The 13,538-nt window shown below is 40.3% G+C and overlaps 1 protein-coding gene across 1 annotated transcript in view; it reads right to left on the bottom strand.

Moving 5' to 3' along the window:
* Positions 1 to 13,538, bottom strand: part of SYNJ2 (synaptojanin 2) — a 101,856-nt gene that overhangs the window by 39,991 nt on the left and 48,327 nt on the right. The window contains exons 7-13 of the mRNA XM_075267682.1: positions 10,414 to 10,510; positions 8,763 to 8,935; positions 5,254 to 5,335; positions 4,721 to 4,873; positions 2,911 to 3,076; positions 1,443 to 1,634; positions 448 to 532 (exon numbers count right to left, since the gene is read on the bottom strand). Coding sequence (XP_075123783.1) covers positions 448 to 532; positions 1,443 to 1,634; positions 2,911 to 3,076; positions 4,721 to 4,873; positions 5,254 to 5,335; positions 8,763 to 8,935; positions 10,414 to 10,510 — 948 coding nt within the window. The remainder of the gene's footprint in view (positions 1 to 447; positions 533 to 1,442; positions 1,635 to 2,910; positions 3,077 to 4,720; positions 4,874 to 5,253; positions 5,336 to 8,762; positions 8,936 to 10,413; positions 10,511 to 13,538) is intronic.

Genomic DNA, 13,538 nt, shown 5'->3' on the forward strand with positions numbered 1-13,538 from the left:
GCAAAAAAGGCGCCAGGGAAGGTGGCAGGGGAATCGAGTAATGGCGCACTTTACCACGCGGTGTTCGATTCGATTCGAACATGCCGAACAGCCTAATATCCGATCGAACATGAGTTCGATAGAACACTGTTCGCTCATCTCTAATCAATACGAGTAGTCATAAAAGTTGGTAGGGGAGTGCGCTGACACTGATGTGTACCAGGCTTGGTGGTGGGGGGGTCATGATCAGTTGGTCCTCCAACTGTGTGGGGGTCTTTTGGAGAAACAAAGGGTAACTGATGCCATAATTTTCTTTTCTCATATTGGAATGTGTGTGTTTATTAGGTCTTTGCTATTTAGTACATGCAAATCTTATTGTTTCGAGAAGTATATTACGTATCCTCATTTGTCTACAGCACAAACTATTCACATGAACAATGAGATTTTACTGGATTTTATAATGCTGACCTTGCACTAACAATGTTTCCTGCATTCAGTTCGACCATTTCCTCAAATCCTACAGCAAATATGTCTGGAGGGCCACTTTCATCATCTGTAACACAAAACAATAGAATATTACTTTTGTACAATACGAGTTTGTGTGTATGACAATTCTGTGCCCCATTGATTTGTAGCTTGTTTTGGAGCTATGTTATTCTATCAGCATTGGAAATTTTCTATATCCGGCTTATCATGAAATCCTGATTATATCACAAGATTAGAGATTATACTCAATCCCAGGAAAAAAAAAAAAAAAAGTATAAAAAAGAGGAAAGATTAACATTCATGAAAAATGGAAGGTTTAAGGCCACATACAAAGTGAAACTCATGAACATCAATCGGTCTATTCATAGGTCTACTTTTATGACCATCAAAAGGGACAAAGATAGATAGAACATGTTAGTCTTTTGGCGGCTGTGAAAAAAGGTTTGTCAAAAATAAATAAATAAATAAATGGACATATCAATAGACCCAAAGATATTCATTGGTTTTAAAATGGTTGTCATTCATTGTACTGTGAATCAGGCCTATGGCAGATGTTAGATGAAATCAGATATTGCAGTTAAATTTTTATTTTAATCTGTTTGCTATTTTGCAAAGTAAGGGTGCATTCACAGCTCAGCTCATTCTGAACGTAAAACACGTTCAGAATAAGCGCGTACAAAGCAGATCCCATTCATTTCTATGGGAGCCGGCATACGTGCGCTCCCCATTGAAATGAATGGGCTGCTATTTCCCTATTGCTTTCAATGTGATACGTGTGTATCACATTGAAAGCAATAGGGGAAAAAAGCCTCCCATTCATTTCAATGGAGAGCGCTCGTATGCCGGCTCCCATAGAAATGAATGGGATCTGCTTTGTACGCGCTCATTCTGAACGTGTTTTACGTTCAGAATGAGCTGAGCGTATACTCCGTGTGAATGCACCCTAATATCTGTAATAAGATGGCAGTTCCACTTACCCTGAAAATCAGGAAGTCCAGATAGTTTGGGGGCATCCAATAGCCAGTCAGTAAGTTCACTTGTACTGAGGATATTGCTTCGGAATTGCTTTCCTCCATTTACGTTCCAGGTTCCCACAGCAACACGAGTCTTTTTGAAATTCGTAAACTCAAACTGACGTTCAGACATGGCGTTTAATACAGTCGGATTTACTGTGACACACAAATATTTTTTGTTAGAATATTCTAGATTTAAAAAAAAAAAACAAGTTTTTGCATACTTCTGTATTCGTAAAATCCTAAATTTTATTGCATTTTCTGTACTAGAAAACAGTAAAATTCATTAGTTCTGTATTGCTGGAGGATGTGAATTATAAGTTAATATTAAAATAATTAAATGGATTTAATCACCAGGAGGGAAGTCTAATGGAGACAAAAATAATATCAGCAAGTAAGTACATCGCTCAATTAAAAAAATATGGCAAAAAGTTGTGACATGTAGATTTCCCTCAAAAGACAAGGGGACACTCCACATGGATAAAAAAGAAAAAAATAATAAGATTTGGTCTCCAGAGGTGACAAGGATTCATTACCAGGGGCTTTAGAAGGCTTGAACTTCCCTATCCCCTTTCTCTTTAACAATATGCCATGGCTGAACTTGATCAAATGTATTTTTTCAAAAAGGAAACCCAGAAATGAATTCCAGAGGTTCTGTCTTGTTTAGCACTAGTATCTTATGGTTAGTACTGGTTCACAGACATTTCTACCTGTCCGAATTAAAATTATATATATAGCTCTCTCACTCACACATATTGGTACAATAAATACAATAATACAGTAAATAGGTTCTACCCATCTTCTAAGACTGACTTCCAAAATATTGAACTTTGTGTTACAGTTTATATCAGTTTTACATCTCAGGAGACTGAAGGCCACCTTAAAGACGACCTTTCATCACCTCTGTTAATAGGCGCTGCTTCACTGATTCCAGCACATTTTTTTCTCTAGCCCCAACTGTTCCTGAGCAATCATTTCTGTTATTTTCAGTACAATTAGGCTCTCCACTGTCAGGTGAGCAGTCATTGGCTGTAGGAGATAATTGGGGACCGCCCACCCGACAATAGCGTTGAAGGCTAGAAAAAAAGAATTCCAAGGACGCTGGTATCAGTGGAGCAACATCTACTGAAGTATGCAAAAAAATTGAGTTGGTGGAAATGGTGAAAACTTCTGATAAGACTACAAGAGCAGTCAGACTGTGAAACTCTTAAACACAGAAAAATAAAGTGTTGGGTAAAAGGGGATCAATTTTCAATCCATTGTTTACAGATATATTATTGACTTTGACAATGAAGTTATTTTAGGTCACTTTTGTAGCATCATTTAGAAATGCATCAAGAAGATTTCTGCTGTTTCATCAGATTTGGTAAGTTTTGAGAGACAGCTGGAAAGATGTTGGATGAATGAATAGAAATCACTAGATCTATATTACCAAGCAAAGCAGAACTGTCCAGTAACATTCGCCCTTTGTCTGCATAGTCATCACTGTAGAAATCTCCCACGAGCAGCAGATCAATAGCTTCTTGCTTTGCACCATCAAAGAAGTTTGTCTGTATTGTCCTAGATACGGTACGAGCTCCATCCTTGAGTTTTCCAACCTTTAAGGAAAAATGGATTACATAATGTCATATATAAGAATATACTGAAAGGAAAGCAAAAACGTTATGACATCATTTGATTTTCTTTTAACAAGATGTCTTATTAAAATGGTGTTTGTCAGCAGGAAAATTAGTATCAAACTAGTTACAGTCCATATTTAGGTCTGATTCTACACTTCCCAATGATGCCTTTAAAATAAAGCTGCAACACAGAATAACAATGAAAATCAGAGTTCTATTCTCATGCAAATTAGCTGGAAAGGTTTTTAGGGGCGTGTCTTCTCCTGGTGGAGCTTTACTCTATGCTCTATATAATTGCCCCTAACTGCTACTCAACTCCCCCCCCCCCCCCCCACTTGCTTGAGTAACATCTCCCACTGTGTTGTACTTTTCTGCATTTAGGGAGGTTACAGAGGCGGAAAATGTACTGATTGAGAGGCAAAAACCACACCCACTAATGCAGCCAATCACAGGGGTCTGCGGTTACCTCTTCACAAACAGCACATGACACGCAGTTTGTGAAGAGGTTGGCTGTAGGGGTATTACTAGAATACAGATCAACAGAGCAGCCGCCACAAGAAACGGGGACCTGTAGAAAGGAGATTACTGGTTTGCTAAGTTTATTGCCCCTGTAGCATGATTAAATAATTCAAATATGAACTCGACAAGCCATTTAAGTATTACTACTACTGCTGACAAAAAAAATAAATAAAAAATACACAGTATTTTCTTTTAGGATGACCTGTACTTTTAAGGGAGTCTGTCAGCAGGAAAAACAAATATAAAGAAAGCACAAACTCTTGGTGGGCTTAGGACACAGATCACAATGGTATACTTTATATGCAGAATCTTTGCTTCACATAGAAGGAGTTTTGTTTTTCATCAATATGCAAATTACTGAACAGTCTATCGGGGGAGTTTTTATAGCGGCAGAGCATTACAACTACATCATTCAATGACTCACTTTCCCTCCAATTCACAATGATGTCTGCCCAGTTCTGCCATTGTGCCTGTGTGCTGTACTGCGAATCAGCGACTAACATAAGACACATGGAAGAGAAGCAGTTTGGCTTAACCTTACTTAGGCTGGATATGATTGTGATAAAAGGAAAAATTGTGTCAGAACTGCGATGCAAGTCAATGGGAAGGTAGTGGGAGCTGTATCACCTGTGTCATGATCGTATCCAGTCTAAGCAAAATGAAGCGTACAAGCGCGAGCAGTACAGTATGACTCACACTTTGGAGCCTCTCAACGTCGGGAGCAGTCGGGGCAGACATCATAGTGGATGGGAGGAAGAATGAGCAAATGAATGATGTAACCACTATAAACATATGGCTAGAAGGCAGAATTCCCCCTAAACAAAAACATTATATATGCAAAGTATACCTTGTATCTGTGCCCCAAGCCCTGCAAAATACTGTGCTTGCTTTATATATTTGATTTTCTTGCTCACAGACTCCTTGTAAAGGAAGCCTGTTAGTAGGTTTTTCAGCACTAAACAGTCACCAGTATGCTGTTAGACAAGAGATCTTATATTACAGACAAGAGATCATGTATGATGCAAGTATCTTTTACACATTTTACCATGTGTCTAGGCATTTAATGCTTTAGGATAGGTTGCCATTAGATCGGATTATACATACATTGGCTTTACCCTCGAGAGCTCTACTTCCTGTAAATATCATGCTGAGGTTATGGCCGTTGACAGACCACATGGATTTATAAGACTCATCAAAGCGCTCTACCACAGACTTCATATCAACCAATCCAAGACTTTCAAGCTGGGTCCGCAGAACCTTAACGTGAAAAGAAAAAAGTTTTCAGACTGATCAAAAACAAGTGCGGTAAATTCTAGCCAAGATATAAGCACTGTATTGTATTATTCTACTGTACTATAAAGAAGGTGGAAAGAGGGGTAATCTAATACTAAATCATAGAGAAGGAAATTAAACGTTTTGTACCATATTAAGCTCTGTACTAAAAATTCCACAAATTCCAGACCCTTGCCCTACTAAACAGGCAATAATTAGGAAAACAATTGGTATGATGGGAAACAGAATGAACTGCAGTCTCTTATTATAGTATCAGGTTTAAATTACTAGAATTATCTTCAGATAAAAAAAAAAAAAAAACTATTAAAGTTTCAGTGTTCATAAATATCACAAAAATTCCTTACCTCAAGTGCGATGTAGGCTTGGACCCCATTTGTGCGGTGTAGACAGTCCAGACAGTTGATACGGAAGGTCCCCTTCTGTAAACTTTTGAAAGTAGAGCAAAGGTTTTGTATTTTTGTCTGTTTGGTATAATTAATATACAGGTTTTTTTTGTTTTGTTTTTTAATGTAGTTTGTGAGCCCCATATAGGGACACAATGTACATTTTTTTTAGTATGTCTTTGTAGAATGGGAGGAAATCTATACAAACATGGGGAGAACATACAAACTCCTTGCAGATGTTGTTCCTGGTGGGATTCGAACCCAGGACTCCAGCACTGCAAGGCTGCAGTGCTAACCACTGAGCCACCACGTTTCCCCTGATTAATATACAGTTGTGTTCTTATCTTATTTCTAGATATCCCAAGTGGCACAAGATGACCAGTTTTGTATAATACATTTTTACATTAGATGTCCATTGTTTTAAAACTGAAACCATGATGGTCTTTCCTCTGACAATTTCAGGTGGACATTGCATTGGAGACTCCGTCGAAAATGTGAACTAAGCTTTAGGTACCTACTGATAACCAAATAAGCTTAATGTAACTGTACTGAATTCTTCATCTGACTGTTCTGTTGGGGCAGATACAGTACAGGCTCATTGCCTAGGTGATAGGGGGTTGCAGTGTACCTTCCTCTAGATCAAAGGAGAGAAACCAAGTTCTAAAATTTGAGCAGAACTTGATAAATGCATTTTTTTTTAAGTGATCCGGTCACCACCCATCACACATCAGTTCAGTAAATAATGATCTTCCTTTTAAAATAAGAATTTTAGAAAATCGTTTAGTATTAGTCTGCATTGTAGAATTGTGAATAAATTGAAAACTGGGGTAATTCCTCCTTGTTATTTTTCTTGCTACAGCTGGGGTTGAGCCAACAGGAGACTGTGTTCCCAACAGGACTGTGTGTCCTAATGCAGACTGTAAATCAGTCTTAACCTAGGAATTGAAGTGGTGGTATGAGAACGATCCTGTTCTGTGATCAAGAGTCTTCATTATGTAACACAACTAACCATCACCGAACAGCAATGCAGCAGTTTTATCCCAGAGAACATTAAGTGAAATAGCTTTCTATCTGCATTGTGGCTACTCTGCAAGGTGGTGCAGTCTATGCTCCCTAAGTTTAGCAACAAAGAACAATGCTGCATACTGCAGTTTACACACACTGTAAATTAGATTTGTAAAGTATATTCTTTAGCAAGCATCTCTGCTCAGACATCAGAGGTCAGTATATCATTGGTATTGCTGCCAAAGGCTGTTCTCATGATAGATGCTAGAATGGACTGTGTAAAATCAGGTGCAGTATAGTATGTTCTGGCTCCAGTAGGTGGCATTGCCTCCTGTGACTGTTAGTATGAGGCACCACTTGCTGTATCCTCAAACCAGCAGGATTAAGGTTAGGACTGCATATATCAGAGACATAGTTAGCCTCTACTTCAACAATGCAACACCTGAAAATTCAGAGGCTTGGGGTTAGCTGTGATGGGCTGGTAGGCTCATGTAATCGCAACAATAGAGCCATCATTGTGCTGTAGATGAATGCACATTCAGTGCCACAAACGCATCAGAGGAAGAGACAGCTGCTTTATTTTTTCTGTGTCTGCCATGCTGTGATTAGACGCATTTTCAATGAAGCAACAATCCTTTTGTGAGGCTCGGAAGTAAAAAAAGATGATGCCCATGACCCACTATATAAGCACACAAACCTATACAATCCGAGAAAAGAGAAAAAATTCAACCCACTAGTCAAAAGTCAGGTTTATACCTGAAAGTAAAGTACAGTCATGGCCAAAAGTTTTGAGAATGACACAAATATTATATTTTCACATGATCTGCTGCCCTCTGGTTTTTATGTGTGTTTGTCAGATGTTTTTATCACATACAGAAATATAATTGTAATCATATTATGAGTAACAAAAGCTTATATTGACAGTTAGAATGAGTTAATGCAGCAAGTCAATATTTGCAGTGTTGACCCTTCTTCTTGAGGACCTCTGCAATTCTCCCTGGCATGCTCTCAATCAACTTCTGGACCAAATCCTGACTGATAGCAGTTCATTCTTGCACAATCAACGCTTGCATTTTGTCAGAATTTGTAGGTTTTTGTTTGTCCACCCGTCTCTTGATGATTGACCACAAGTTCTCAATGGGATTAAGATCTGGGGAGTTTCCAGGCCATGGACCCAAAATCTCTCTGTTTTGTTCCCTGAGCCATTTAGTTATCACCTTTGCTTTATGGCAAGGTGCTCCATCATGCTGGAAAAGGCATTGTTGATCGCCAAACTGCTTTTGGACGGTTGGGTGAAGTTGATCTTGGAGGACATTCTGGTACCATTCTTTATTCATGGCTGTGTTTTTAGGCAAGACTGTGAGAGAGCCGATTCCCTTGGCAACCCCACACATGAATGGTTTCAGGATGCTTTACAGTTGGCATGAGACAAGAGTGGTGGTAGCGCTTACCTCGTCTTCTCCGAATATGCTGTTTTCCAGATGTCCCAAACAATCAAAAAGGGGATTCATCAGAGAAAATGACTTTACCCCAGTCCTCAGCAGTCCACTCCCTGTACCTTTTGCAGAATATCAGTCTGTCCCTGATGTTTTTTCTGGAGAGAAGTGGCTTCTTTGCTGCCCTCCTGGAGACCAGGCCTTGCTCCAAGAGTCTCCGCCTCACAGTGCCTGCAGATGCACTCACACCTGCCTGCTGCCATTCCTCAGCAAGCTCTGCACTGCTGGTAGCCCGATCCCGCAGCTGAAACACTTTTAAGAGACGGTCCTGGCGCTTGCTGGTCTTTCTTGGGCACCCTGGAGCCTTTTTGCCAACAATGGAACCTCTCTCCTTGAAGTTCTTGATGATGCGATAGATTGTTGACTGAGGTGCAATCTTTCTAGCTGTGATACTCTTCCCTGTTAGGCCATTTTTGTGCAGTGCAATGATGACTGCACGTGTTTATTTAGAGATAACCATGGTTAACAGAAGAGAAACAATGATGCCAAGCACCAGCCTCCTTTTAAAGTGTCCAGTGGTGTCATTCTTACTTAATCATGACAGATTGATCTCCAGCCCTGTTCTCATCAACACCCACACCTGTGTTAATGGAGCAATCACTGAAACGATGTTAGCTGGTCCTTTTAAGGCAGGGCTGCAATGATGTTGAAATGTGTTTTGGGGGATAAAGTTCATTTTCTAGGAAAATATTGACTTTGCAAGTAATTGCTGTTAAGCTGATCACTCTTTATAACATTCTGGAGTGTATGCAAATTGCCATTAGAAAAACTGAAGCAGTAGACTTTGTAAAAATTAATATTTGCATCATTCTCAAAACTTTTGGCCATGACTGTACAATCTAATATACTCAATGATAAATCACCTATTATAGGCACTGATCACATGTGCTAACAAATATATCTAGGACCCATTAATGACGACCTATCCTGAGGTATACAGAAACCTTTATAAATATAAGGTGTAGTTACCGTGCGGTTAGGTTCTCTCCTTGAGTGAAGACGCCAAACTCTTCTATGTTCAGCTTTAACTGAGGCTTTAGTAAGTGCTCAAGCTTCTCTATTTTCCCTCCTTTCACAAGCTGGTGGTAATCGAAGTTTATCATTGGCACATCCTCTGCATGCAGGGATGCCCACAGTAGTTTCTGCAAAGACACATGAAGTACATTATTACAATCTGGCAGGTTTTGGTTACTCTATACTCTATTGTACTTTATCTCTATCTGCTTGTCAACCACGGATATAGATTTCTGTGTATGTTAAGTGGCTAGTACCGACCCATTCAGGGTTAATATATAAAATTTAGAAAGCTGGTTTCGTATTATCCTGTAAGACCCGGACATACTCGCGGGGTTCCAGTGGAAAGTAAGGGGGCGTTCACACTACCGTCAGTGTCCAACAGCTAGTGTCCGCTCCTAGTGTCCGTTCAAAATCTCGCACAGACATTAGGAGTGGACACTAGCTGTGTCCGTGACACTTGTCATTCATTTAAATGGTGATCGGGTGCGTTCTTTTGCACTCCGTGCCTGTCCTTCACTGTCCGCTTGTAAAGATGTCCGACTACATGTCGGGTTTTTCTGTCCGCTTGAAAAGTCAGACATCTTTACAAGCAGACAGTGAAGGACAGGCACAGAGTGCAAAAGAACGCACCCGATCGCCATTTAAATGAATGACAAGTGTCACGGACACAGCTAGTGTCCGCTCCTAATGTCAGTGCGAGATTTTGAACGGACACTACCTGTCGGACACTGACGGTAGTGTGAACGCCCCCTAAGGAAGACGGGTGATCGCCAGGTGTGCCAAGCAGCTTGGTAAGGCGGTATCCTTCACATTGGTCAAAGTTTGCACCAGGGCCACAAGACATTAGTAGAGGGGTTATCTTCATGTACATGCACTAACCCTGCCTGCTTCTGAGTGATACCTAGGGAAGCCACGGTTGGGTTTATGACAAGTTCCAGACCATACAAAGCTCTTGTGTTCATGGTAATATCCACTGGTAACCTATCAAAGACTGTCACCACAATATGGTGAAAAAATGAAACGCTGCAAAATTTTTAGTTCTTAATATTTGCAAAAATGTTTAACTTTTAAATTGTTTACGAATTTAGATATTGATATGTTCATGATATGTACTGGTATCTAGTCAGGAATGAAAAATTGGATTTCCATTTAACAGTCAGTATGAAAATACTGAAGTATTTAATGAAACTGAAGACTTGTTTCCATTATTTTAAAAATTTTTTTTTAGAAAAACTATAAACTCATATTATATTAAAATGCATTATTCTTAATCCCATTAGCATTAATGTCTGTAAGGTCAGTCACTGCATACAGCCGTCAAATGGGGCTATTCAATCAGCATCCGGATGTTCCTCTTTTCTATGTGAGCCTGTAGTTAAGGATCTTAAAGACTCGTATGGAAAAGAGAGACTTCCAGTTGCTGTTTGAATCAACAGGACAGTCTGACCATCACATGACCTGACAGGAGACCCATTCGGCAGTCATACAAGATGAGCAAGCCAAGTGAATGCATTCCCCTTTCTGCAGACATCAGTATACCCAGTACCAATAGGCTAAAGCATAATACAATTTACCAGAGTATAACTTCAAGACCAGTACATACCTTAAAGGCACGACTTAAAACCTCTTCACCTCCTTTGCTTCTCAGAAGATTAACAATGACTTGCTTGCCATATTGTTCCTTCAATAACATCATATGCCTATTGAGAAAAGAAAGAATTCAGTCCATTTGTAAACCACATGTTCAATATATTAATAAATCTAAGGAATGAAGGAAACTTCATTTAAAAGTCCCAGGCGATTGTGACACAATGATCTTCCATACTATTAGTAATGCAAGGGTTAAACAAGGCTCCTATAACTCAAAAGATATTTCCAGTTACATCCCACAGCACATAATAATGCACTATATATATATATATATATATATATATATATATACACACACACTCACCGACCACTTTATTAGGTACACCTGTCCAACTGCTCGTTAACACTTAATTTCTAATCAGCCAATCACATGGCGGCAACTCAGTGCATTTAGGCATGTAGACATGGTCAAGACAATCTCCTGCAGTTCAAACCGAGCATCAGTATGGGGAAGAAAGGTGATTTGAGTGCCTTTGAACGTGGCATGGTTGTTGGTGCCAGAAGGGCTGGTCTGAGTATTTCAGAAACTGCTGATCTACTGGGATTTTCACGCACAACCATCTCTAGGGTTTACAGAGAATGGTCTGAAAAAGAAAAAACATCCAGTGAGCGGCAGTTCTGTGGGCGGAAATGCGTTGTTGATGCCAGAGGTCAGAGGAGAATGGCCAGACTGGTTCGAGCTGATAGAAAGGCAACAGTGACTCAAATAGCCACCCGTTACAACCAAGGTAGCCAAAAGAGCATCTCTGAATGCACAGTACGTCGAACTTTGAGGCAGATGGGCTACAGCAGCAGAAGACCACACCGGGTGCCACTCCTTTCAGCTAAGAACAGGAAACTGAGGCTACAATTTGCACAAGCTCATTGAAATTGGACAATTGAAGATTGGAAAAACGTTGCCTGGTCTGATGAGTCTCGATTTCTGCTGCGACATTCGGATGGTAGGGTCAGAATTTGGCGTCAACAACATGAAAGCATGGATCCATCCTGCCTTGTATCAACGGTTCAGGCTGGTGGTGGTGGTGTCATGGTGTGGGGAATATTTTCTTGCCACTCTTTGGGCCCCTTGGTACCAATTGAGCATCGTTGCAACGCCAAAGCCTACCTGAGTATTGTTGCTGACCATGTCCATCCCTTTATGACCACAATGTACCCAACATCTATTGGCTACTTTCAGCAGGATAATGCGCCATGTCATAAAGCTGGAATCATCTCAGACTGGTTTCTTGAACATGACAATGAGTTCACTGTACTCCAATGGCCTCCACAGTCACCAGATCTCAATCCAATAGAGCATCTTTGGGATGTGGTGGAACGGGAGATTCGCATCATGGATGTGCAGCCGACAAATCTGCGGCAACTGTGTGATGCCATCATGTCAATATGGACCAAAATCTCTGAGGAATGCTTCCAGCACCTTGTTGAATCTATGCCACGAAGAATTGAGGCAGTTCTGAAGGCAAAAGGGGGTCCGACCCGTTACTAGCATGGTGTACCTAATAAAGTGGCCGGTGAGTATATAATAAATTATATATATATATATATATATATATATATATATATATATATATATATATACACACACACACACACACACACACACACGAAGTGTACTATCCTATTTCATGAATATTGTAGTATTATGAAACACATTTTACACTACCAATTTACAATGCTGCATAACGGAATATATTTAGGAGTGACCATAAACTAGAAGAGGGTTGAATAAGCCGGAGCTGCAATGCTAAACACAGCCCATGCACATACTTTTACTCATGTGTCATCCTCTACTGTGCAGGGTCTACAGAGCTAACTCTAGACCCACCTCTATGCAACCTGCTATCCTGCAAGCTATAGAAGCATTTAGCAGCAATGGCAACACACACGTCCTCCTGATGTCACCCTTACTGCCTATTTTAAGGGCCTCATTCTTGTCTTCATGATGAATTTTAACAGGACCTTTGTATCACCTCCAGTTCTGTCAATAAGCACCACTCCATTGATTCTAGCACAGTTGGAACGGTCTCTGTAGTATCCACCATTCCCAAACAAGTGCACTTAGTTTTGGTGCCTATTGAGCTATTTATGCTCTGTAATGTCAGAAGGGTGGTGTTCTTAGCATCTGTGAACAACTGTGCTAGAATTAGAGTTGTAATGTTTTATTTAGCCTCCACCATTTCTGAGCAACCAGCGAAGGTAGTTTTGGAGCCTGATGTACTAACTTATTTAAGGTCTGTAATGTGATAAGAGGAGTGTCAGGTAGGGAAGATGCGATTAAGATCTCCAGTCAGACAGCCAGAATCACACCCCTTGTCTGTGCCTGTCTGACACTGCCTTCCTGTCAGTGAAAAAAAAAAAAAAGCTTATCAAGCACCAAAACGGACAGCAATGATTTCTTAGGAACAGTTGGATATAGCAGAATCAGTAGAGCATCAGCTATATAATGATGTAAATGATCTGAAGGTGGTAAATGGTCCTCTTTAGGTACCTCCTTTGCCTGGCTTATTGTTTCTGTATTTTAATTTTGTTTCAGACTACTGATGGTGACACAGAGCTTGAGGCCATGTACCTGGAACATGCTTCGTTATTCTGTTTGGGAAGTCTGCTTGGGGACTCCCACAAACAAAATACTGAACATATTAAAAAGCGGTGAGCAATGAAAACACACGGACCCCATAGACTATAATGGGTCCATGTGTTTTTTTGCACAAATCATGCAGAGAAAAAAGTACTGCTTGAAGTACTTTTGTCTCCGCATGATTTGTGTGGACACTGCGTGGAAAACACACGGACCCATTATAGTCTATGGGGTCCATGTGTTTTCATTGCTCAACGCTTTTTAATGCGTTCGGTATTCCGTTTGGGGGAGTCCCCAAGCATACTCCCTGAATGGAATACTGAACACTGATGTGAACTGGGCCTTAGAAACGCACAAATATATATTTTAGGTCAAAGTAAATGATCTGTGGGGGTCCAGCACTCAGACTTCGAATAGATCATCAGTTCTGGCAGCCACCAGGCGCTGGAAGTTACATCAGTCAACGGGTAGAGCACGCAGGCTACTCCTATTCAAGTAAC

This window comes from Leptodactylus fuscus, chromosome 3 (assembly GCF_031893055.1).
Source record: "Leptodactylus fuscus isolate aLepFus1 chromosome 3, aLepFus1.hap2, whole genome shotgun sequence".
In the NCBI taxonomy this organism is placed as follows: domain Eukaryota; kingdom Metazoa; phylum Chordata; class Amphibia; order Anura; family Leptodactylidae; genus Leptodactylus; species Leptodactylus fuscus.